General features: G+C 46.1%; 1 protein-coding gene across 3 annotated transcripts; it reads right to left on the minus strand.

Moving 5' to 3' along the window:
* Positions 1-12: 12 nt before the first annotated feature.
* Positions 13-23,363, minus strand: LOC106566228 (ubiquitin-conjugating enzyme E2 J2). 3 transcript variants are annotated; one of them, XM_014134104.3, is made up of 7 exons: positions 23,198-23,363; positions 22,170-22,300; positions 21,182-21,222; positions 20,850-20,952; positions 5,078-5,216; positions 3,674-3,754; positions 13-3,271 (listed from the first exon to the last, which is right to left on the minus strand). In XM_014134104.3, exons 1-7 carry the CDS (start codon positions 23,198-23,200, stop codon positions 2,981-2,983), a joined length of 789 nt encoding a protein of 262 aa, XP_013989579.2. In that variant the 5' UTR covers positions 23,201-23,363; the 3' UTR covers positions 13-2,980. The 3 variants fall into 3 exon arrangements, with proteins under 3 accessions (XP_013989579.2, XP_045547923.1, XP_013989580.2); XM_045691967.2 differs by having other exon boundaries at positions 21,163-21,222; positions 23,198-23,362; XM_014134105.3 differs by having other exon boundaries at positions 23,127-23,362.
* Positions 23,364-23,701: the final 338 nt, after the last annotated feature.

Below are 23,701 nucleotides of genomic sequence, written 5' to 3' on the forward strand. Positions count from 1 at the left end.
TCATACAAACGGTCATACCAAAGCGTAATTTATTTGTTAACCTACAGCTCCCCTCCTCTTTTCCAACTATGCTGCAATACATTATTTTCCAACTAAGAGAGGAAATAAACACTAATGATTCATTAACGGGAGATATGTAGAAAGAGGAACTAAAACATTGTGAAACCGGTGTGTCAGGTGTGACTGGGGGTCAGGCTAGATAGGGTGGATGGCAGGGTGGATGGAGCACAGCCCTGATCAAATGTACTATATACTGTAGTATACTATATAAGGAATGGTATGTATGGAGGTCAGGCTAGATAGGGTGGATGGCAGGGTGGATGGAGCACAGCCCTGATCAAATGTAGTATTTACTGTAGTATACTATATAAGGAATGGTATGTATGGGGGTCAGGCTAGATAGGGTGGATGGAGCACAGCCCTGATCAAATGTACTATATACTGTAGTATACTATATAAGGAATGGTATGTATGGGGGTTAGGCTAGATAACAGGGTGGATGGAGCACAGCCCTGGTCAAATGTACTATTTACTGTAGTATACTATATAAGGAATGGTATGTATGGGGGTCAGGCTAGATAGGGTGGATGGCAGGGTGGATGGAGCACAGCCCTGATCAAATGTAGTATTTACTGCACTAGCCGGGCCCTGATAAAATGTACTATTTACTGTAGTATACTATATAAGGAATGGTATGTATGGGGGTTAGGCTAGATAACAGGGTGGATGGCAGGGTGGATGGAGCACAGCCCTGGTCAAATGTACTATATACTGTAGTATACTATATAAGGAATGGTATGTATGGGGGTTAGGCTAGATAACAGGGTGGATGGAGCACAGTCCTGATCAAATGTACTATATACTGCACTAGCCGGGCCCTGATAAAATGTACTATTTACTGTAGTATACTATATAAGGAATGGTATGTATGGGGGTTAGGCTAGATAGGGTGGATGGAGCACAGTCCTGATCAAATGTACTATATACTGTAGTATACTATATAAGGAATGGTATGTATGGGGGTTAGGCTAGATAACAGGGTGGATGGAGCACAGTCCTGATCAAATGTAGTATTTACTGCACTAGCCGGGCCCTGATAAAATGTAGTATACTATATACTGCACTAGCCAGGCCCTGGTCAAAAGTAGTATACTATTTACTGCACTAGCCGGGCCCTGATAAAATGTAGTATACTATATACTGCACTAGCCGGGCCCTGGTCAAAAGTAGTATACTATATACTGCACTAGCCGGGCCCTGATAAAATGTAGTATACTATATACTGCACTAGCCAGGCCCTGGTCAAAAGTAGTATACTATTTACTGCACTAGCCGGGCCCTGGTCAAAAGTACTATACTATATACTGCACTAGCCGGGCCCTGGTCAAAAGTAGTATACTATATACTGCACTAGCCGGGCCCTGGTCAAAAGTAGTATACTATATACTGCACTAGCCGGGCCCTGGTCAAAAGTAGTATACTATATACTGCACTAGCCGGGCCCTGGTCAAAAGTACTATACTATATACTGCACTAGCCGGGCCCTGGTCAAAAGTAGTATACTATTTACTGCACTAGCCGGGCCCTGGTCAAAAGTAGTATACTATATACTGCACTAGCCACGCCCTGGTCAAAAGTAGTATACTATATACTGCACTAGCCGGGCCCTGGTCAAAAGTAGTATACTATTTACTGCACTAGCCGGGCCCTGGTCAAAAGTAGTATACTATTACTGCACTAGCCGGGCCCTGGTCAAAAGTAGTATACTATTTACTGCACTAGCCGGGCCCTGGTCAAAAGTACTATACTATATACTGCACTAGCCGGGCCCTGGTCAAAAGTAGTATACTATATACTGCACTAGCCGGGCCCTGGTCAAAAGTAGTATACTATATAAGGAATGGTATGTATGGGGGTTAGGCTAGATAACAGGGTGGATGGAGCACAGCCCTGATCAAATGTACTATTTACTGTAGTATACTATATAAGGAATGGTATGTATGGGGGTTAGGCTAGATAACAGGGTGGATGGAGCATGGCAATGCTATCCTAAATGTGTTCTGAAACAGAAGAAGACACCCGGAAAAGAGCCGTCAGCCATTTTGGTAAGGGCCCTGGGGGGGGGGGGGTGACTACAACAGGTTTTATCGTGTTGTTATTGATAATACTCATATTGATGAGCCTAATTAAAATAAATAAATACAAAATGCCATATGAGTTTCAGTTGAACATTGGTTTGAGACTCAGAACAGCCAGCTGTCCCTGGGGACAGCAGACCGTCCCTGGGGACAGCAGACCGTCCCTGGCCGTCCCTGGGGACAGCAGACCGTCCCTGGGGACAGCAGACCGTCCCTGGGGACAGCAGACCGTCCCTGGGGACAGCAGACCGTCCCTGGCCGTCCCTGGGGACAGCAGACCGTCCTTGGGGGACACCTGGAGAGAGGATATCTTGGGGGTGGAGTCTGTTTGTCTTACAGGTGACACAGAAGGGGAACACTTAATCTTGTTCTCCCCGGCAACAGAGAGCTATCCATCTCCTCCTACATAAAACTGGAACAGGCAGAACAGAAACATGGTTCCAAATTCCACATGATTCTTTACAGGGATCAACCAACATGGCGGCACAACAGATAGAATTGATCTAGCACACAGACACCACGGCGGATTCAGAGAAATGATGTGGAGAAGAACAATGAATTAAGCCTACGGTCAACATGGCTGTCAAGCCACATTGCTATACAATGTTAACGTTGCTTTTCACAGAGAATCACCAATCTACCTTAACTTAAATGTCTATGCTTCCCTATACGACCCACGAGTCAAGCACTTCCACCTGGTCTCTGGGTCATAAGCACAGAGAGGATCATAAACCAACCCCGTTCCATTCATCCCCCCCCCCCCCCCGCATGTTTAAATCCTCTAATAGTCCTGTAACTGGCCCGAGGGTTAACTGTCCCCTTTTCTTCAGCTCTCTCCTCTCTCACTCCTGGGCGATGCTCCGCAGCACGTACTTCACCGTGTAGGCAAATGCAGCGAACCCCACAATCACAAACAGGTTAGCCAAGGCCCCGCCAAGCAGTCCGTGATTCCGATTGGGCTGCTGTAGGTCTGGGGCGAGCATTGCAGGGCCCAAGGGGGCATGGCCTCCGTTGAGGGCGGGGATTTCGTAGTTGCCGTGGTGAAAGTCGCCGTCGGGAACCACGTCTGGGAGGGGGAGGGGCTGTGGGCGGGTGCTCAACTCCTCCTGGGCCTTCTGCTTCTGCTTGATCTCCTGGAGAGAGGGAGTGAGGGGAGAGGGAGAGGGAGGGAAGAGAGAGAGAAGAGAGAGGGAGGGAGGGAAAAGAGAGGTGAGGGTTGGAAGAGAGAAATGGAGGGAGGGAGGGAAGAGAGGTAGGGAAGGAGGGAGGGAGGGAGGGAGGGAGGGAGGGAGGGAAGAGAGAGCGGAGAGGAGAAGAGAGAGAGGGAAGAGAGAGAGAGAGGGAAGAGAGAGAGGGAGAGGGAGGGAAGAGAGAGAGGGAGGGAAAATAGAGGTGAGGGTTGGAAGAGAGAAATGGAGGGAAGAGAGAGCGGAGAGGAGAAGGATAGGAGTCAGTCAGTAGATGAAGTAATGCTACTCACTAGTTTGTTTTGACATAGCATCTGTGTTTAGTAAATTATTTCAAGTCAGACTCACATCGACTGCATCAGGAAACAGTTCACAGAACACCTTGTCCTTCAGGTTGAAAGTCAAACTCTGGGCCGACAGCTGTCTTTTCTGGAGGAAATAAACAAAACAATAAAATAGCCAAAGGAGCAACAATCATTCAGAAAATAAGGCAAACCATGCCAACAACACAGTCATTTATCCTAACTACTATATGACTGACATTACATTCACATCTGCATTAGAACCTGATAAAATGTCAATAAACAGGATTCCAAGACCATGACCTTTGACCTTCCAACAAGACAACATCTCAGATCTCTCCAGAGACGTTCGATCAGGGTTCAGGTCCCGGGCTCTGACTTGTCCCGAAGCCACTCTTGCGTTGTCTTGGCTGTCTGCTTAGGGTCGTTGTCGTTGTTTTGAAGGTGAACCGTCGCCCCCAGTCTGAGGTCCGGAGCAGGTTTTCATCAAGGATCTCTCTGTACTTTGCTCGGGTCATCTTTCCTTTGATTCTGACTAGTCTCCCAGTCCCTGCTGCTGAAAACATCACCACAGCATGATGCTGCCACCACCATGCTTCACCGTAGGGATGGTGCCTGGTTTCCTCCAGACGTGACACTTGGTATTCAGGCCAAAGAGTTCAATCTTGATTTCATCAGACCAGAGAATCTTGTTTCTCATGGTCTGAGAGTCCTTTAGGTGCCTTTTGGCAAACTCCAAGCGGGCTGTCATGTGCCTTTTACTGAGGAGTGGCTTCCCTCTGGCCACTCTACCATAAAGGCCTGATTGGTGGAGTGCTGCAGAGATGGTTGTCCTTCAGGAAGGTTCTTCCATCTCCACAGAGGAACTCTGGAGCTCTGTCAGAGTGACCATCGGGTTCATGGTCACCTCCATGACCAAGGCCATTCTCTCTCGACTGCTCAGTTTGGCTAGGAAGAGTCTTGGTGGTTCAATCCCATTTAACAATGATGGAGGCCACTGTGTTTTTGGGGACCTTCAATGCTGCAGACATTTTTTGGTACCCTTCCCCAGATCTGTGCCTCGACACAATCCTGTCTCAGAGATCTATGGACAATTCCTTAGACTTCATGGCTTGGTTTTTGCTCTGACGTGCACTGTCAACTGTGGGACCTTTATATAGACAGGTGTGTGCCTTTCCAAATCATGTCCAATGAATTGAATTTACCACAGGTGGTCTCCAATCAAGTTGTAGAAACATCTCAAGGATGATCAATGGAAACAGGATGCACCTGAGCTAAATTTAGATTCTCATAGCAATACGTATGTAAATACAGTATTTCATTTTTTGTTAATAAATGTCCAAAAATGTCCAAAAATCTGTTTTCGCTTTGTCATGATGAGGTATTGTGTGTAGATTGATGAGGATGAGGATGAAGTCAATCATACTAAAGGTCAGTAATACCAACTCACAGTGTAGTCGGAGGTCTCGATACTGCCCAGAGTGGGGCCTTTCTCCACCATGAAGCTGAGCAGGCCTGTCAGGATGGTGGAGACGGACCAGGCTGGGTTCCACGTGTCCGGGTGGAAATCAGTGATGGACAGACATAACCTGGGGGAAGAGACAAATCGTCCTTTACACACTCAGCCAGGAGGGGGAAGGAAGAGACAGATCGTCCTTTACACACTCAGCCAGGAGGGGGAAGAGACAGACCGTCCTTTACACACTCAGCCAGGAGGGGGAAGGAAGAGACAGACCGTCCTTTACACACTCAGCCAGGAGGGGGAAGAGACAGACCGTCCTTTACACACTCAGCCAGGAGGGGGAAGAGACAAATCGTCCTTTACACACTCAGCCAGGAGGGGGAAGGAAGAGACAGATCGTCCTTTACACACTCAGCCAGGAGGGGGAAGGAAGAGACAAATCGTCCTTTACACACTCAGCCAGGAGGGGAAAGGAAGAGACAGATCGTCCTTTACACACTCAGCCAGGAGGGGAAAGGAAGAGACAGATCGTCCTTTACACACTCAGCCAGGAGGGGGAAGGAAGAGACAGATCGTCCTTTACACACTCAGCCAGGAGGGGGAAGAGACAGACCGTCCTTTACACACTCAGCCAGGAGGGGGAAGGAAGAGACAGACCGTCCTTTACACACTCAGCCAGGAGGGGGAAGAGACAGACCGTCCTTTACACACTCAGCCAGGAGGGGGAAGAGACAGACCGTCCTTTACACACTCAGCCAGGAGGGGGAAGGAAGAGACAGACCGTCCTTTACACACTCAGCCAGGAGGGGGAAGGAAGAGACAGACCGTCCTTTACACACTCAGCCAGGAGGGGGAAGGAAGAGACAGACCGTCCTTTACACACTCAGCCAGGAGGGGGAAGGAAGAGACAGACCGTCCTTTACACACTCAGCCAGGAGGGGGAAGAGACAGACCGTGACACACTCCGTCAGGAGGGGGAAGAGACATATCGTGACACACTCAGGAAAAGACAGCAGGAAATGGATGAAATGATTTAACAGAAGACAGTTCCATAGTTTGAACCCTGAGACTAAAATACACCCATTTATGATATGTACTTAGATCCATGGTGAAGTTTTAACGTCACGAGCACAAGTACAGTGAAATGCCTTTCTTTCAGCTCAAAACCCAACAATGGAGTAATGATTTAGAACTAAAAACAACAAGGTAGAAAAAAAAGTTTAAAAAAAGAAAAGAAGAACACAATAGAGTAATTACGTTACACTATATATACACACACAAAAGTATGTGGACACGACTTCAAATTAGTGGATTTGGCTACTTCAGTCACACCCGTTACTGACAGGTGTATAAAATTAAGCAAATTTCTGCCCTGCTAGAGTTGCCACCGGTCAACTGTAAGTGCTGTTAACGCCAAGGAGCAACAACGGCTCAGCAACGAAGTGGTAGGCCACACAAGCTCACAGAACGGGACCGCAGAGTGCTGAAGCTCGTAAAAAATGGTCTGTCCTCTGTTTCAACACTCCACTACCGAAGTTCCAAACTGCCTCTGGAAGCAACGTCAGCACAATAACTTTTCCTCGGGAGCTTCAAGAAATGTGTTTCCATGGCTGAGCAGCCGCACACAAGCCTAAGAACACCATGCTCAATGCCAAGCGTCTCCTGGAGTGGTGTAAAGCTCGGTGGCATTGGACTTTGGAGCAGTGGAAACGGGTTCTCTGGAGTGATGAATCAAGCTTCACCATCTGGTAGTCCGACGGACGAATCTGGGTTTGGCGGATGCCAGGAGAACGCTACCTGCCCCAATGAATAGTGCCAACTGTAAAGTTTGGTGGAGGAGGAATAATGGTCTAGGGCTGACATTCTAGACTATTCTGTGCTTCCAACTTTGTGGCAACAGTTTGGGGGAGGCCCTTTCCTGTTTCAGCATGACAAGGCCCCCCGTGCACAAAGCGACGTCCATACAGAAATTGTTTGTCGAGATCGGTGTGGAAGAACTTGACTGGCCTGCACAGAGCCCTGATCTCAACCCCATCTAGCATTCCTTTGGGTTGAATTGAAACGCCGACTGCGAGCCAGGCCTAATCGCCCAACATCAGTGCCCGGCCTCACTAATGCTCGTGGCTGAATGGAAGCAAGTCCCCCGCAGCAATGATCCAACATCTAGTGGAAAGCTTTCCCAGAAGAGTGGAGGCTGTTATAGCAGCAATGTTCCAACATCTAGTGGAAAGCCTTCCCAGAAGAGTGGGGGCTGTTATAGCAGCAATGTTCCAACATCTAGTGGAAAGCTTTCCCAGAAGAGTGGGGGCTGTTATAGCAGCAATGTTCCAACATCTAGTGGAAAGCCTTCCCAGAAGAGTGGAGGCTGTTATAGCAGCAATGTTCCAACATCTAGTGGAAAGCCTTCCCAGAAGAGTGGAGGCTGTTATAGCAGCAATGTTCCAACATCTAGTGGAAAGCCTTCCCAGAAGAGTGGAGGCTGTTATAGCAGCAATGTTCCAACATCTAGTGGAAAGCCTTCCCAGAAGAGTGGGGGCTGTTATAGCAGCAATGTTCCAACATCTAGTGGAAAGCCTTCCCAGAAGAGTGGAGGCTGTTATAGCAGCAATGTACCAACATCTAGTGGAAAGCCTTCCCAGAAGAGTGGAGGCTGTTATAGCAGCAATGTACCAACATCTAGTGGAAAGCTTTCCCAGAAGACTGGAGGCTGTTATAGCAGCAATGTTCCAACATCTAGTGGAAAGCCTTCCCAGAAGAGTGGAGGCTGTTATAGCAGCAATGTTCCAACATCTAGTGGAAAGCTTTCCCAGAAGAGTGGAGGCTGTTATAGCAGCAATGTTCCAACATCTAGTGGAAAGCCTTCCCAGAAGAGTGGAGGCTGTTATAGCAGCAATGTTCCTACATCTAGTGGAAAGCCTTCCCAGAAGAGTGGAGGCTGTTATAGCAGCAATGTTCCAACATCTAGTGGAAAGCCTTCCCAGAAGAGTGGAGGCTGTTATAGCAGCAATGTTCCAACATCTAGTGGAAAGCATTCCCAGAAGAGTGGAGGCTGTTATAGCAGCAATGTTCCAACATCTAGTGGAAAGCCTTCCCAGAAGAGTGGAGGCTGTTATAGCAGCAAAGGGGGGGTGGGACCAACACCATAGGAATGCCCATGATTTTGGAATGAGATGTTCGACGAGCAGGTGTCCACATACATTTGGTCACGTAGTGTATATAAAGGGTCAGTTCCAATACCATATTTACAAATGTGCAGGGATACTGGAGAGTTGGAGGTAGAGAGACTGCTTTCAAAAAGTATTCATATCCCTTGACATTTTTATGTGTTACAGTCTGAATTCCAAATTGATTAAATATAGTTTCTCACTCATCTACACACAATACCCCATAACAACAATTTGAAAACATGTTGTTTTTTTTATACATTTTTGAAAATGTATTGAAAATGAAATACAGAAATATCTCATTTACCTATGTATTCACATCCCTGAGTCAATACTTTGTAGAGGCACCTTCGGAAGGCGATTACAGCTTTGAGTCGTCTTGGGCATCGATCAGCTCTGTACATCTGGATTTGGGATTTTTCTCCCATTCTTACTTGCAGATTTTCTCAAACCCGAAAATAATAATTACAATTCCCTTGTCCCGACTGTCAATCGCCGTGCTCCAAAGCACCTCTCACTCACAGCAGGGTTCTCTTAGATATCTTAATTGTTATTAGCTAATGTCCGTCACGTGATTCGGTCCCTTTCACAGGCATCACAACTCCAACGTAGGCTACGAGAGACATCGGGAATGCAACGGCTCGCGTCCTTATTGAACTGTCCACATTGACTTTTCGTCAATAATCAGTAACGAACAGCATTAGCCTGTCAATCTACTCTCCTCCATAGTACAAAAGATGACCTCTGTGCTGTGTGTGTGTGTGTGTGTGTGTATACACATACATACATACATACATACACAACCGGTCAAAAGTTTTCGAACACCTACTCATATCTTCTGTATACCACCCCTACCTTGTCACAACACAACTGATTGGCTCAAACACATTAAGAAGGAAAGAAATTCCACAAATTAACTTTTAACGAGGCACACCTGTTAATTGAAATGCATTCCAGGTGACTACCTCATGAAGCTGGTTGAGAGAATGCCAAGAGTGTGCAAAGCTGTTATCAAGGCAAAGGGTGGCTACTTTGAAGAATCTCAAATATAAAATATATTTAGATTTGTTTAACACTTTTTTGGTTACTACATGATTCCATATGTGTTATTTCATAGTTTTGATGTCTTCACTATTATTCTACAATGTAGAAAATAGTAAAAAATTAAGAAAAACCCTCAAATGAGTAGGTGTGTCCAAACTTTTGACTGGTACTGTATATGCAATTCAAAGTCTCATTAAAAAGTTTATTTTACATTTTCAGGCGCCTCTCTCATGTCAACATCTGCAGCCAATACAAATAGGCTATATCACGTACAGTTTGACATGTACACTAGACTAATTATTTACTTACATTGACGGGTTCTGACTTATAAAATATCCTTATTCGTGTTACTGAGGGGAATGCAGAACGTTTACATTCTGTCAGTAACATGTTACTGTTAGACTTCCTATGGAAAGGAGAAGTTTCAGCTGTTGGGTTGTAATTTGAAAACACTTGTTACACCAGAAGATAATGGTTATCTGTAGGAGGAATGTATATGGTGGGGGGTGAATTAAGGTTGGATATGAGCCAGGGGCTTGGAACATTACTAAGTAAGGGAAAGGCAATCACATGGTTGTAGTCACTGATTAGGGTGGAATGGGGCCATAGGTCACATAAAGGGCACAGTTTATTAACTTAACTTCCTGCCTAGCATTAAATATCAAATCAAGCTTTATTTGTCACATGCGCCGAATACATCAAGTGTAGACTTTACTGTGAAATTCTGACTTTACAAGCCCTTAACCAACAGTGCAGTTCAACAAGAAGAAAATATTCACCAAGTAGACTAAAATAAAAAGTAATAATAAAAAGTAACACAATAAGAATAACAATAACGAGGCTAAATACAGGGGGTACCGGTACAGAGTCAATGTGGAGGCTATATACAGGGTATTACGGTACAGAGTCAATGTGGAGGCTAAATACAGGGTGTTACGGTACAGAGTCAATGTGGAGGCTATATACAGGGTATTACGGTACAGAGTCAATGTGGAGGCTATATACAGGGGGTACCGGTACAGAGTCAATGTGGAGACTATATACAGGGGGTACCGGTACAGAGTCAATGTGGAGGCTATATACAGGGGGTACCGGTACAGAGTCAATGTGGAGGCTATATACAGGGGGTACCGGTACAGAGTCAATGTGGAGACTATATACAGGGGGTACCGATACAGAGTCAATGTGGAGGCTATATACAGGGGGTACCGGTACAGAGTCAATGTGGAGGTTATATACAGGGGGCACCGGTACAGAGTCAATGTGGAGGTTATATACAGGGGGCACCGGTACAGAGTCAATGTGGAGGCTGTATACAGGGGGTACCGGTACCGAGTCAATGTGGAGGCTATATACAGGGGGTACCGGTACAGAGTCAATGTGGAGGCTAAATACAGGGGGGTACCGGTACAGAGTCAATGTGGAGGCTATATACAGGGGTACCGGTACAGAGTCAATGTGGAGGCTATATACAGGGGGTACCGGTACAGAGTCAATGTGGAGGCTATATACAGGGGGTACCGGTACAGAGTCAATGTGGAGGCTATATACAGGGGGTACCGGTACAGAGTCAATGTGGAGGCTATATACAGGGGGTACCGGTACAGAGTCAATGTGGAGGCTATATACAGGGGGTACCGGTACAGAGTCAATGTGGAGGCTATATACAGGGGGTACCGGTACAGAGTCAATGTGGAGGCTATATACAGGGGGTACCGGTACAGAGTCAATGTGGAGGCTATATACAGGGGGTACCGGTACAGAGTCAATGTGGAGGCTATATACAGGGGGTACCGGTACAGAGTCAATGTGGAGGCTATATACAGGGGGTACCGGTACAGAGTCAATGTGGAGGCTATATACAGGGGAGTACCGGTACAGAGTCAATGTGGAGGCTATATACAGGGGGTACCGGTACAGAGTCAATGTGGAGGCTATATACAGGGGGTACCGGTACAGAGTCAATGTGGAGGCTATATACAGGGGGTACCGGTACAGAGTCAATGTGGAGGCTATATACAGGGGGTACCGGTACAGAGTCAATGTGGAGGCTATATACAGGGGGTACCGGTACAGAGTCAATGTGGAGGCTATATACAGGGGGTACCGGTACAGAGTCAATGTGGAGGCTATATACAGGGGGTACCGGTACAGAGTCAATGTGGAGGCTATATACAGGGGGTACCGGTACAGAGTCAATGTGGAGGCTATATACAGGGGGCACCGGTACAGAGTCAATGTGGAGGCTATATACAGGGGGTACCGGTACAGAGTCAATGTGGAGGCTATATACAGGGGGTACCGGTACAGAGTCAATGTGGAGGCTATATACAGGGGGGTACCGGTACAGAGTCAATGTGGAGGCTATATACAGGGGGTACCGGTACAGAGTCAATGTGGAGGCTATATACAGGGGGTACCGGTACAGAGTCAATGTGGAGGCTATATACAGGGGGTACCGGTACAGAGTCAATGTGGAGGCTATATACAGGGGGTACCGGTACAGAGTCAATGTGGAGGCTATATACAGGGGGTACCGGTACAGAGTCAATGTGGAGGCTATATACAGGGGGTACCGGTACAGAGTCAATGTGGAGGCTATATACAGGGGGTACCGATACAGAGTCAATGTGGAGGCTATATACAGGGGGCACCGGTACAGAGTCAATGTGGAGGCTATATACAGGGGGTACCGGTACAGAGTCAATGTGGAGGCTATATACAGGGGGTACCGGTACAGAGTCAATGTGGAGGCTATATACAGGGGGTACCGGTACAGAGTCAATGTGGAGGCTATATACAGGGGGTACCGGTACAGAGTCAATGTGGAGGCTATATACAGGGGGTACCGGTACAGAGTCAATGTGGAGGCTATATACAGGGGGTACCGATACAGAGTCAGTGTGGAGGCTATATACAGGGGGCACCGGTACAGAGTCAATGTGGAGGCTATATACAGGGGGTACCAGTACAGAGTCAATGTGGAGGCTATATACAGGGGGTACCGGTACAGAGTCAATGTGGAGGCTATATACAGGGGGTACCGGTACAGAGTCAATGTGGAGGCTATATACAGGGGCTACCGATACAGAGTCAATGTGGAGGCTATATACAGGGGGTACCGGTACCGAGTCAATGTGGAGGCTATATACAGGGGGTACCGGTACAGAGTCAATGTGGAGGCTATATACAGGGGGTACCGGTACAGAGTCAATGTGGACGCTATATACAGGGGGTACCGGTACAGAGTCAATGTGGAGGCTATATACAGGGGGTACCGATACAGAGTCAATGTGGAGGCTATATACAGGGGGTACCGGTACAGAGTCAATGTGGAGGCTATATACAGGGGGCACCGATACAGAGTCAGTGTGGAGGCTATATACAGGGGGCACCGGTACAGAGTCAATGTGGAGGCTATATACAGGGGGTACCAGTACAGAGTCAATGTGGAGGCTATATACAGGGGGTACCGGTACAGAGTCAATGTGGAGGCTATATACAGGGGGTACCGGTACAGAGTCAATGTGGAGGCTATATACAGGGGGTACCGGTACAGAGTCAATGTGGAGGCTATATACAGGGGGTACCGGTACAGAGTCAATGTGGAGGCTATATACAGGGGGTACCGATACAGAGTCAGTGTGGAGGCTATATACAGGGGGCACCGGTACAGAGTCAATGTGGAGGCTATATACAGGGGGTACCAGTACAGAGTCAATGTGGAGGCTATATACAGGGGGTACCGGTACAGAGTCAATGTGGAGGCTATATACAGGGGGTACCGGTACAGAGTCAATGTGGAGGCTATATACAGGGGGTACCGGTACAGAGTCAATGTGGAGGCTATATACAGGGGGTACCGGTACAGAGTCAATGTGGAGGCTATATACAGGGGGTACCGGTACAGAGTCAATGTGGAGGCTATATACAGGGGGTACCGGTACAGAGTCAATGTGGAGGCTATATACAGGGGGTACCGGTACAGAGTCAATGTGGAGGCTATATACAGGGTGTTACCGGTACAGAGTCAATGTGGAGGCTATATACAGGGGGTACCGGTACAGAGTCAATGTGGAGGCTATATACAGGGGGTACCGGTACAGAGTCAATGTGGAGGCTATATACAGGGGGTACCGGTACAGAGTCAATGTGGAGGCTATATACAGGGTGTTACCGGTACAGAGTCAATGTGGAGGCTATATACAGGGGGGGACCGGTACAGAGTCAATGTGGAGGCTATATACAGGGGGTACCGGTACAGAGTCAATGTGGAGGCTATATACAGGGGGTACCGGTACAGAGTCAATGTGGAGGCTATATACAGGGGGTACCGGTACAGAGTCAATGTGGAGGCTATATACAGGGGGTACCGGTACAGAGTCAATGTGGAGGCTATATACAGGGGGTTACGGTACAGAGTCAATGTGGAGGCTATATACAGGGGGGGACCGGTACAGAGTCAATGTGGAGGCTATATACAGGGGGTACCGGTACAGAGTCAATGTGGAGGCTATATACAGGGGGTACCGGTACAGAGTCAATGTGGAGGCTATATATAGGGGGTACCGATACAGAATCAATGTGGAGACTATATACAGGGGGTACCGGTACAGAGTCAATGTGGAGGCTATATACAGGGTGTTACGGTACAGAGTCAATGTGGAGGCTATATACAGGGGGGGACCGGTACAGAGTCAATGTGGAGGCTATATACAGGGGGTACCGGTACAGAGTCAATGTGGAGGCTATATACAGGGGGTACCGGTACAGAGTCAATGTGGAGGCTATATACAGGGGGTACCGGTACAGAGTCAATGTGGAGGCTATATACAGGGGGTACCGGTACAGAGTCAATGTGGAGGCTATATACAGGGTGTTACCGGTACAGAGTCAATGTGGAGGCTATATACAGGGGGGGACCGGTACAGAGTCAATGTGGAGGCTATATACAGGGGGTACCGGTACAGAGTCAATGTGGAGGCTATATACAGGGGGTACCGGTACAGAGTCAATGTGGAGGCTATATACAGGGGGTACCGGTACAGAGTCAATGTGGAGACTATATACAGGGGGTACCGGTACAGAGTCAATGTGGAGGCTATATACAGGGTGTTACGGTACAGAGTCAATGTGGAGGCTATATACAGGGGGGGACCGGTACAGAGTCAATGTGGAGGCTATATACAGGGGGTACCGGTACAGAGTCAATGTGGAGGCTATATACAGGGGGTACCGGTACAGAGTCAATGTGGAGGCTATATATAGGGGGTACCGATACAGAGTCAATGTGGAGGCTATATACAGGGGGTACTGGTACAGAGTCAATGTGGAGGCTATATACAGGGGGGGACCGGTACAGAGTCAATGTGGAGGCTATATACAGGGGGTACCGGTACAGAGTCAATGTGGAGGCTATATACAGGGGGTACCGGTACAGAGTCAATGTGGAGGCTATATACAGGGGGGGACCGGTACAGAGTCAATGTGGAGGCTATATACAGGGGGTACCGGTACAGAGTCAATGTGGAGGCTATATACAGGGGGTACCGGTACAGAGTCAATGTGGAGGCTATATATAGGGGGTACCGGTACAGAGTCAATGTGGAGACTATATACAGGGGGTACCGGTACAGAGTCAATGTGGAGGCTATATACAGGGGGTACCGGTACAGAGTCAATGTGGAGGCTATATACAGGGGGTACCGGTACAGAGTCAATGTGGAGGCTATATACAGGGGGCACCGATACAGAGTCAATGTGGAGGCTATATACAGGGGGTACCGATACAGAGTCAATGTGGAGGCTATATACAGGGGCTACCGATACAGAGTCAATGTGGAGGCTACATACAGGGGGGTACCGGTACAGAGTCAATGTGGAGGCTATATACAGGGGGTTCCGGTACAGAGTCAGTGTGGAGGCTATATACAGGGGGGTACCGATACAGAGTCAATGTGGAGGCTATATACAGGGGCTACCGATACAGAGTCAATGTGGAGGCTATATACAGGGGGGTACCGGTACAGAGTCAATGTGGAGGCTATATACAGGGGGTTCCGGTACAGAGTCAGTGTGGAGGCTATATACAGGGGGTACCGGTCCCGAGTCAATGTGGAGGCTATATACAGGGGGTACCGGTACAGAGTCAATGTGGAGGCTATATACAGGGGGTACCGGTACAGAGTCAATGTGGAGGCTATATACAGGGGGTACCGGTACCGAGTCAATGTGGAGGCTATATACAGGGGGTACCGGTACAGAGTCAATGTGGAGGCTATATACAGGGGGTACCGGTACAGAGTCAATGTGGAGGCTATATACAGGGGGTACCGGTACAGAGTCAATGTGGAGGCTATATACAGGGGGTACCGGTACAGAGTCAATGTGGAGGCTATATACAGGGGGTACCAGTACTGAGTCAGTGTGCAGGGGTACAGGCTAGTTGTACATGTAGGTGGGGGTGAAGTGACTATGTATAGATAACAAACAGCGAGTAGCAGCAGCGTACGGGGGGGGGAGGGGGGGGGCAGCTGTAGAACCTTTTGAGGATCAGGGGGCCCATGCCAAATCTTTTCAGTCTCCTGAGGGAGAATAGGTTTTCTCGTGCCCTCTTTACGACTGTCTTGGTGTGCTTGGACCATGATAGTTTGTTGGTGATGTGGACACCAAGGAACTTAAAACTCTCGACCCGCTCCACTACAGCCCCGTCGATGTTAATAGGGGCGTGTTCGGCCCGCCTTATCCTGTAGTCCACGATCAGCTCCTTTGTCTTGCTCACATTGAGGGAGAGGTTCTTGTCCTGGCACCACACTGCCTGTTCTCTGACCACCTCCCTATAGGCCGTCTCATCGTTGTCGGTGCTCAGGCCTACCACTGTTGTGTCGTCAGCAAACTTAATGATGGTGTTGGAGTCGTGTTTGGCCATGCAGTCGTGGGTGAACAGGGAATACAACAGGGGACTAAGTACACACCCGAGGGCCCCAGTGTTAAGGATCAGGGTGGCAGACGTATGGTTGCCTACTCTTACCATCTGGGGGCAGCCCGTAAGGAAGTCCATGATCCAGTTGCAGAGGGAGATGTTCACTCCCAGGATCCTTAGCTTAGTGATAAGCTTCGTGGGCACTATGGTGTTGAACGCTGAGCTGTAGTCGATGAACAGCATTCTCACATAGATGTTCCTTTTGTCCAGGTGAGAAGGGCGGTGTGGAGTGCGATTGAGATTGCGTCATCTGTGTATCTGTTGGGGCGGTATGCGAATTGGAATGGTCTAGGGTGTCCGGGAGGATGCTGTTGATGTGAGCCATGACCAGCCTTTCAAAGCACTTCATGGCTACCGACGTGAGTGCCACGAGGCGGTAATCATTTAGGCAGGTTACCTTCGCTTCCTTGGGCACAGAGACTATGGTGGTCTGCTTGAAACATGTAGGTATTACAGACTCGGTCAGGGAGAGGTTGAAAATGTCAGTGAAGACACTTGACAGTTGGTCTGCGCATGCTTTGAGTACACGTCCTGGTAATCCATCTGGCCGAGCCGCTTTGTGAATGTTGACCTGTTTAACCTGTTGGGGCTAGGGGGCAGTATTTTCACGGCTGGATAAAAAAACGTACCCGATTTAATCTGGTTACTAATCCTACCCAGTAACTAGAATATGCATATACTTATTATATATGGATAGAAAACACCCTAAAGATTCTAAAACTGTTTGAATGGTGTCTGTGAGTATAACAGAACTCATTTGGCAGGCAAAACCCTGAGACATTTTCTGACAGGAAGTGGATACCTGATGTGTTGAATTACCTTTAAGCCTATGCCATTGAAACACACAGGGGCTGATTAATGTTTTGGCACTTCCTATTGCTTCCACTAGATGTCACCAGCCTTTACAAAGTGTTTTGAATCTTCTACTATGAGATCTGACCGAACAAGAGCCTTGGAACGGTGATGGCCGATTAGACTCTGGCGCGCAAGGTCATGTTGGGTACCCTCGTTCCAAAACGTTTTAAAAAGAGAATGCATTCGTCCACCTTGAATATTATTCATGTTCTGGTTAAAAAAGGCCCTAATGATTTATGCTATACAACGTTTGACATGTTTGAACGAACGTAAATTTATTTTTTCCCCTCGTTCATGACGAGAAGTCCGGCTGGCTTAGATCATGTGCTAACAACACGGATCTTTTTGGATATAAATGATGAGCTTTTTTGAACAAAACTACATTCGTTATGGACCTGTGATACCTGGAAGTGACATCTGATGAAGAGAATCAAAGGTAATGGATTATTTACATAGTATTTTCGATCTCTCCAACATGGCCGTTTGTCTGTATAGCAAAGCATATTTTTCTGGGCGCAGTGCTCAGATTATTGCAAAGTGTGATTTCCCAGTAAGGTTATTTTTAAATCTGGCAAGTTGATTGCATTCAAGAGATGTAAATCTATAATTCTTTAAATGACAATATAATATTTACCAATGTTTTCTAATTTTAATTATTTAATTTGTGGTGCTGACTTGACTGCCGGTTATCGGATGGAAACGATTTCCTCAACATCAATGCCATAGTAAAACGCTGTTTTTGGATATAAATATGAACTTGATAGAACTAAAAATGCATGCATTGTCTAACATAATGTCCTAGGAGTGTCATCTGATGGAGATTGTAAAAGGTTAGTGCATAATTTTAGCTGGTTTTATGGTTTTGGTGACCCTGTCTTTGAATTGACAAAACATTACACACAGCTATTGTCAATGTACTCTCCTAACATAATCTAACTTTATGCTTTCGCCGTAAAACCTTTTTGAAATCGGACAACGTGGTTAGATTAAGGAGATGTTTATCTTTCAAAGGGTGTAAGATAGTTGTATGTTTGAAAAATTTGAATTTTGACATTTATTTGGTTTCAAATTTGCCGCTCTTGAAATGCACCTGCTGTTGATAGGGTGCACCACGGGTGGCACGCTAGCGTCCCACCTAGCCCCAAGAGGTTAAAGTTCTTGTTCACATTGGCTACCGAGAGCATTATCACACAGTCATCCAGAACAGCTGGTGCTCTTGTGCATGCTTCAGTGTTGCTTGCCTTGAAGCGAGCATAAAAGGCATTTAGCTTGTCTGGTAGGCTCACGTCACTGAGCAGCTCGCTTCTGGGTTTCCCTTTCTAGTGCGTAATAGTTTTCAAGCCCTGCCACATCCGATAAGCGTCAGAGCAGGTGTAGTAGGATTCAATCTTAGTCCTGTATTGACGCTTTGCTTGTTTGATGGTTCATCTGAGGGCATAGCGGGATTTCTTATAAGCATCCGGATTACTCTCCCGCTCCTTGAAAGCGGCAGCTCTACCCTTTAGCTCGATGCGGATGATGCCTGTAATCCATGGCTTCTGGTTGGGATATGTACGTACAGTCACTGTGGTGATGACGTCATCAATGCACTTATTGATGAAGCTGATGACTGATGTGGTGTATTCCTCAATGTCAGTGGATGAATCCCGGAACATATTCCAGTCTGTGCTAGCAAAACAGTCCTGTAGCGTAGCATCCGCGTTACCTGACCAGTTCCGTATTGAGCGAGTCACTGGTACTTCCTGCTTTAGTTTTTGCTTGTAAGCAGGAATCAGGAGGATAGAATTGTGGTCAGATTTGCCAAATTGAGGGCGAGGGAGAGCTTTGTATTCATCTCTGTGTGTGGAGTAAAGGTGGTCTAGGATTTTTATTCCCCTGGTTGCACATATGATATGCTGGTAAAAATTTGGTAAAACTGATTTAAGTTTGCCTGCATTAAAGCCCCCGGCCACTAGGAGTGCTGCTTCTGGGTGAGCATATTCTTCTTTGCTTATTACATTATAGAGTTGGTTGAGAGCGGGCTTAGTGCCAGCTTCGCTTTGTGGTGGTAAATAGATGGCTATGAATAATACAGATGAGAACTCTCTTGGTAGATAGTGTGGTCTACAGCTTATCATAAGGTATTCTACCTCAGGCGAGCAATACCTCGAGACTTCTTTAAAATTATACATCGCGCACCAGCTGTTATTGACAAATAGAAACATACCCCCACCCCTAGTCTTACCAGAGGTAGAGTCTCTGTTCTGCCGGTGCATGGAAAATCCCGCCAGCTCTATATTGTCAGTTTCTTCGTTCTGCCACGTCTCGGTGAAACATAAGATGTTACAGTTTTTAATGTCCCGTTGGTAGGATAATCTTAATAGTAGGTCATCAATCTTATTTTCTAACGATTGCATGTCAGCAAGGAGAATGGAAGGCATTGGGAGTTTACTCGCTTGCCTCCGGCTTCTCAGAAGGATCCCCGATCTGCGTCCCCTTTTCTGGCGTCTTTTCTTCACGCAAAAGGCGTGGATCTGGGCCTGTTCCAATGAAAGCAGGATATCCTTCTCGTTGGACTCGTTAAAGGAAAAAGTTTCTTCCAGTCCACAGTGAGTAATCGCTTTTCTGATGTCCACACGTTCTTTTCGGTCATAAGAGATGGTAGCAGCAACATTATGTACACAATAAGTAAAAAAAATAAGTTACACAAAACGCAATTATTATTATTTTTTTTAAATAGCACAATTGGTTGGGAGAATGTAAAATGTCAGCCATGTTCTTCGGGCGCCATCTTGTCTTTCTAAAGATATTTTTGAGAAAAGGAGTGATGAGGAATTAAAATGGGTAGAGTAACAGTGGTCTAGGACTTTATCGCCCCCTAGTGGTGAAGGAAGTTGGGCATCACGTTTCTTAATGATGTGGAATTAAAATAGCCGGCAAACAGAACAGCAGACTCCGGGTGTAAGTTTTCCTGCTTGTTTATAGCCTCGTACAGTTGGTTAAATGCCATCTTGTTATTTTTTGTGTCCTGAGGTGGAATCACAGTCATGATAACAGATGTAAACTCCCACAGGAAGTAGAAGGGTCGGCATTAGACCATCAGGTATTCCCGAGACGGGTGAGCAATAGGTCGAGACTTCCACCCGCAGACACCATTTGTTGTTTGTTGATGAAGAGGGAAACCACTTCCCCCTCTCGATTTCACTGACTCCACTCAGTCCTGTCCGCTCGGTGAATGGAGAAAATCCATTGAGTTGCATAGCCATTGAGGGTATCTTGTCCAAAAACCATGTTTCAGAAAAGCAGAGAATATTCCAGTTACGAGTGTCACGTTGGTAGCCAATCAAAAGTCGGAGGTCATGCATCTTATTATCAAGTGACTGGCCAATAGAATGGAAGGTAGAGGTGGCTCTCCCTTCGCCTTAACCAGAACTCCTCCTCTCTTGTCTACGCAACGCCGGCGTTTCCTCTTGGATGCTCCGAAAATTGAGGAATTACATAAAGATCACTCGAAGCCGAAAGTGAGGTAAGTAACCGCCGATCTTGACATTCAAAAGTTATTGTCGGTTATAAATTATAGCGGATACATTTCATGAAAATAAAACACCAAAAGAATCAGAAAAAAAACTAAGTTGGGTTGGCGCTCATAAAACGGTGGCTATACAGTACGGCGCCATCTTCATAGTATCTTCTAGTACTGTACGTTCACATGCATTCTGGGTAATTTGATTCTTACCTTGTGTTACACTTAAATCTCCCGTTTGGTGTGATCATGTAGATGCTGGGTGGTTTAAAAGGGAAATCCCGAGGGAATATTAATTTGCCGTGATAATATCCCCCTGTGGAACAAAGGACCAAGACATTCAATCACTTAAAACGGACAATCTAGTATAAAACACAATATTGTCGAAAATGAATCCATCATTCTGAAAATCTAAGCAAATCAAAAAAGGAACATTCTGAACAATTTAGTCAGACACAGAATTAAAGGACAATAGTTAGTACGGGATAATTTAAAAGTGATATTATTCAGAGAACTGAGAACTTACGTAAAGTGAAATTATTTACCTTCGTATGGGGTCTTCTCAGGACCTCGAACAACATAGTGCCTGGAGATAAGAGGGAAGAAAAAGCACTTATTGCAAAACACAATTGAGTACTACCACTTTAAGAACACAACCATTACTGATTTAGTTAACAAATGTCTACTATTCATTCACACTATAAAGATCCTGTTAGAATTCAATACATGTTTTTCCACAGAGACCTCGGGTGCATCTCAATAGTCTAATGAAGTAGCTTCCTTGCATCCTCCTCCTTCTGGTCTCCTTTCCTTCATTTACACTGACTCAGAAGAACTGGGACAGGTAAAAAGTACATTCACAGCATGAAATCACCATCATCCAGTTTTCACCTTCTGTTTTCAGATCAGTGCAGATGAAGGAGAAAGGAGACAAGGTGAGGATTGAGGAAGCCACTCATCACTCCAAATGGCCCGTATTCAAAAATGGCCCGTACCCTTTAAGATCATAATGAATAAGATTACATGGACAGGAGGACCTGAACCTAGATCAGCGATCAGCACTCCTACTCTAATACCCTTTCAATATATATATATATATATATATATGAGAGAGAGAGAGAGAGAGAGAGAGAGAGAGAGAGAGAGAGAGAGAGAGAGAGAGAGGAGCAAGTGAGTGGAGAGAGAGAGAGGAGCAAGTGAGTGGAGGGAGAGAGAAAGTGAGAGTGGAGTGAGTGGAGAGAGGGAGAGAGAGAGAGAGAGAGAGAGAGAGAGAGAGAGAGAGAGAGAGAGAGAGAGAATCCTTACCATTCGAGGAATTTAAGGAATACCTAGGATAGGATAAAGTAATCCTTCTAACCCCCCCCCCTTAAAAGATTTAGATGCACTATTGTAAAGTGGTTGTTCCACTGGATATCATAAGGTGAATCCACCAATTTGTAAGTCGCTCTGGATAAGAGCGTCTGCTAAATGACTTAAATGTAAATGTAGAGAGAGAGAGAGAGAGAGAGAGAGAGAGAGAGAGAGAATCCTTACCATTCGAGGATATTAGATGGTAGGGGTTCAGCACAGATGTAAGGCACAGGGTCTTTCTTTATCCTGAGGTAGTCCTGTTTCAGTCTCTGGGTGGCTGTAGACGGTGCCCTTTTATTCCCGTTGCTGTTCATCTGAGATGACAGACAGACAGACAGACAGTTCGTTAGATAACAGGCACCACACATATTGTTAACTAGAAACTACAGTATATCACCCAATTATCTTTACAATCATAAGCCAGCAGTAATGTTTTTCTTTGTGTCAAGGACATAAAGATACTAACTCACACCCAATTAAGAGCGTGTGGTTTGACACCCAACCGATTATAACAAGCAGGTGTCAAAGTTCATGTTACGGATAATAAAATAAGCTAAACAAATGTCACTTATCAAATGTTGACACACACACACAGAGAGAGAGAGAGAGAGCTAGGCTGTCACATAGTTAACAGCATGACAGATGGGAGTTAAGAGGATTTATTTGGGAGCTACTGTAGCTTGGCATCATCAGTAGATGAATTTCATGTTACATGATATCAATCAGATAGTTAACGAAATTTAAGATCAATTGGCTAACGTTACTTAGCTAGCTACCAAGGAAAGTAAACAAACCAGGGGCTATCTAGCTGTATCTAATGTTAACTAGCTAGCTACACACACACGTCTCCATGGCTTGGTGGCTAACGTTAGCTCCGACGTGCTGTTCAAAACATAACAAAACCAGCTAACTTAGCTAGCAAGCTTGCCAGGATAGCTCGTTACGTGTTGGGTAACCGTAAAATAAACACCATTTCCAGTGTCTTTCAAATGACTCACGGGGGAAAAAAACCTTGATTATGGCCACCTATTAGTTAGTATACTTTGTGATACCTACACAGACGTATGCCAATGTACACAAGACTGTTATTTAGCTACGTATCTAGCTAGATATGTAACATTAGACAGCTAATAATGTTACCATTGCATCGACAAAATGAACAGCTAGCCTCTTCTCAACAAAAAAAACAACAATGATATATGTATAAACACCATAGAGAAAGCTTCCTCTTTAGAGAACCCGGTGAAGGTATTTCTTTTGTTGAAAGAAGTGGCGTTTCTGTTGACAAAATCCTAAATAAGTTGGTGGTAAAACAGTGAGGTTTCGGACGCTCCGCCCGTTTCGCGACGGTCTCCTAACTCTATGGTATTACAAGCGGTCCGCAAACAGACGCTAGAGGGGCATGACGCCACCTACTGTTTGGGGGGGAAACTGAGGTACTTTAATAAAAACCATGGAAACCATACCCATATTACCCCCCCAAAAAACTACAAAAAATAAAATAAATGTAGTCCTTTATTCTAATTCGAATGTCTACTCTGATCCCTACAGGCTCAATCAATATTCATACAATATTACAATATTCCCTGCAATTTGCCACAATAGCCTTTTTGGCCTCTGTCTAAAACTGTAATGGGACAGTCTCAGTGTTCACGCCGGAAATTTGCAAAAATTCCCACAACGTTAAATTTTACGCTCACAAGACCTAAAATTTG

Source organism: Salmo salar, chromosome 12, assembly GCF_965601325.2.
Source record: "Salmo salar chromosome 12, fSalSal1, whole genome shotgun sequence".
In the NCBI taxonomy this organism is placed as follows: domain Eukaryota; kingdom Metazoa; phylum Chordata; class Actinopteri; order Salmoniformes; family Salmonidae; genus Salmo; species Salmo salar.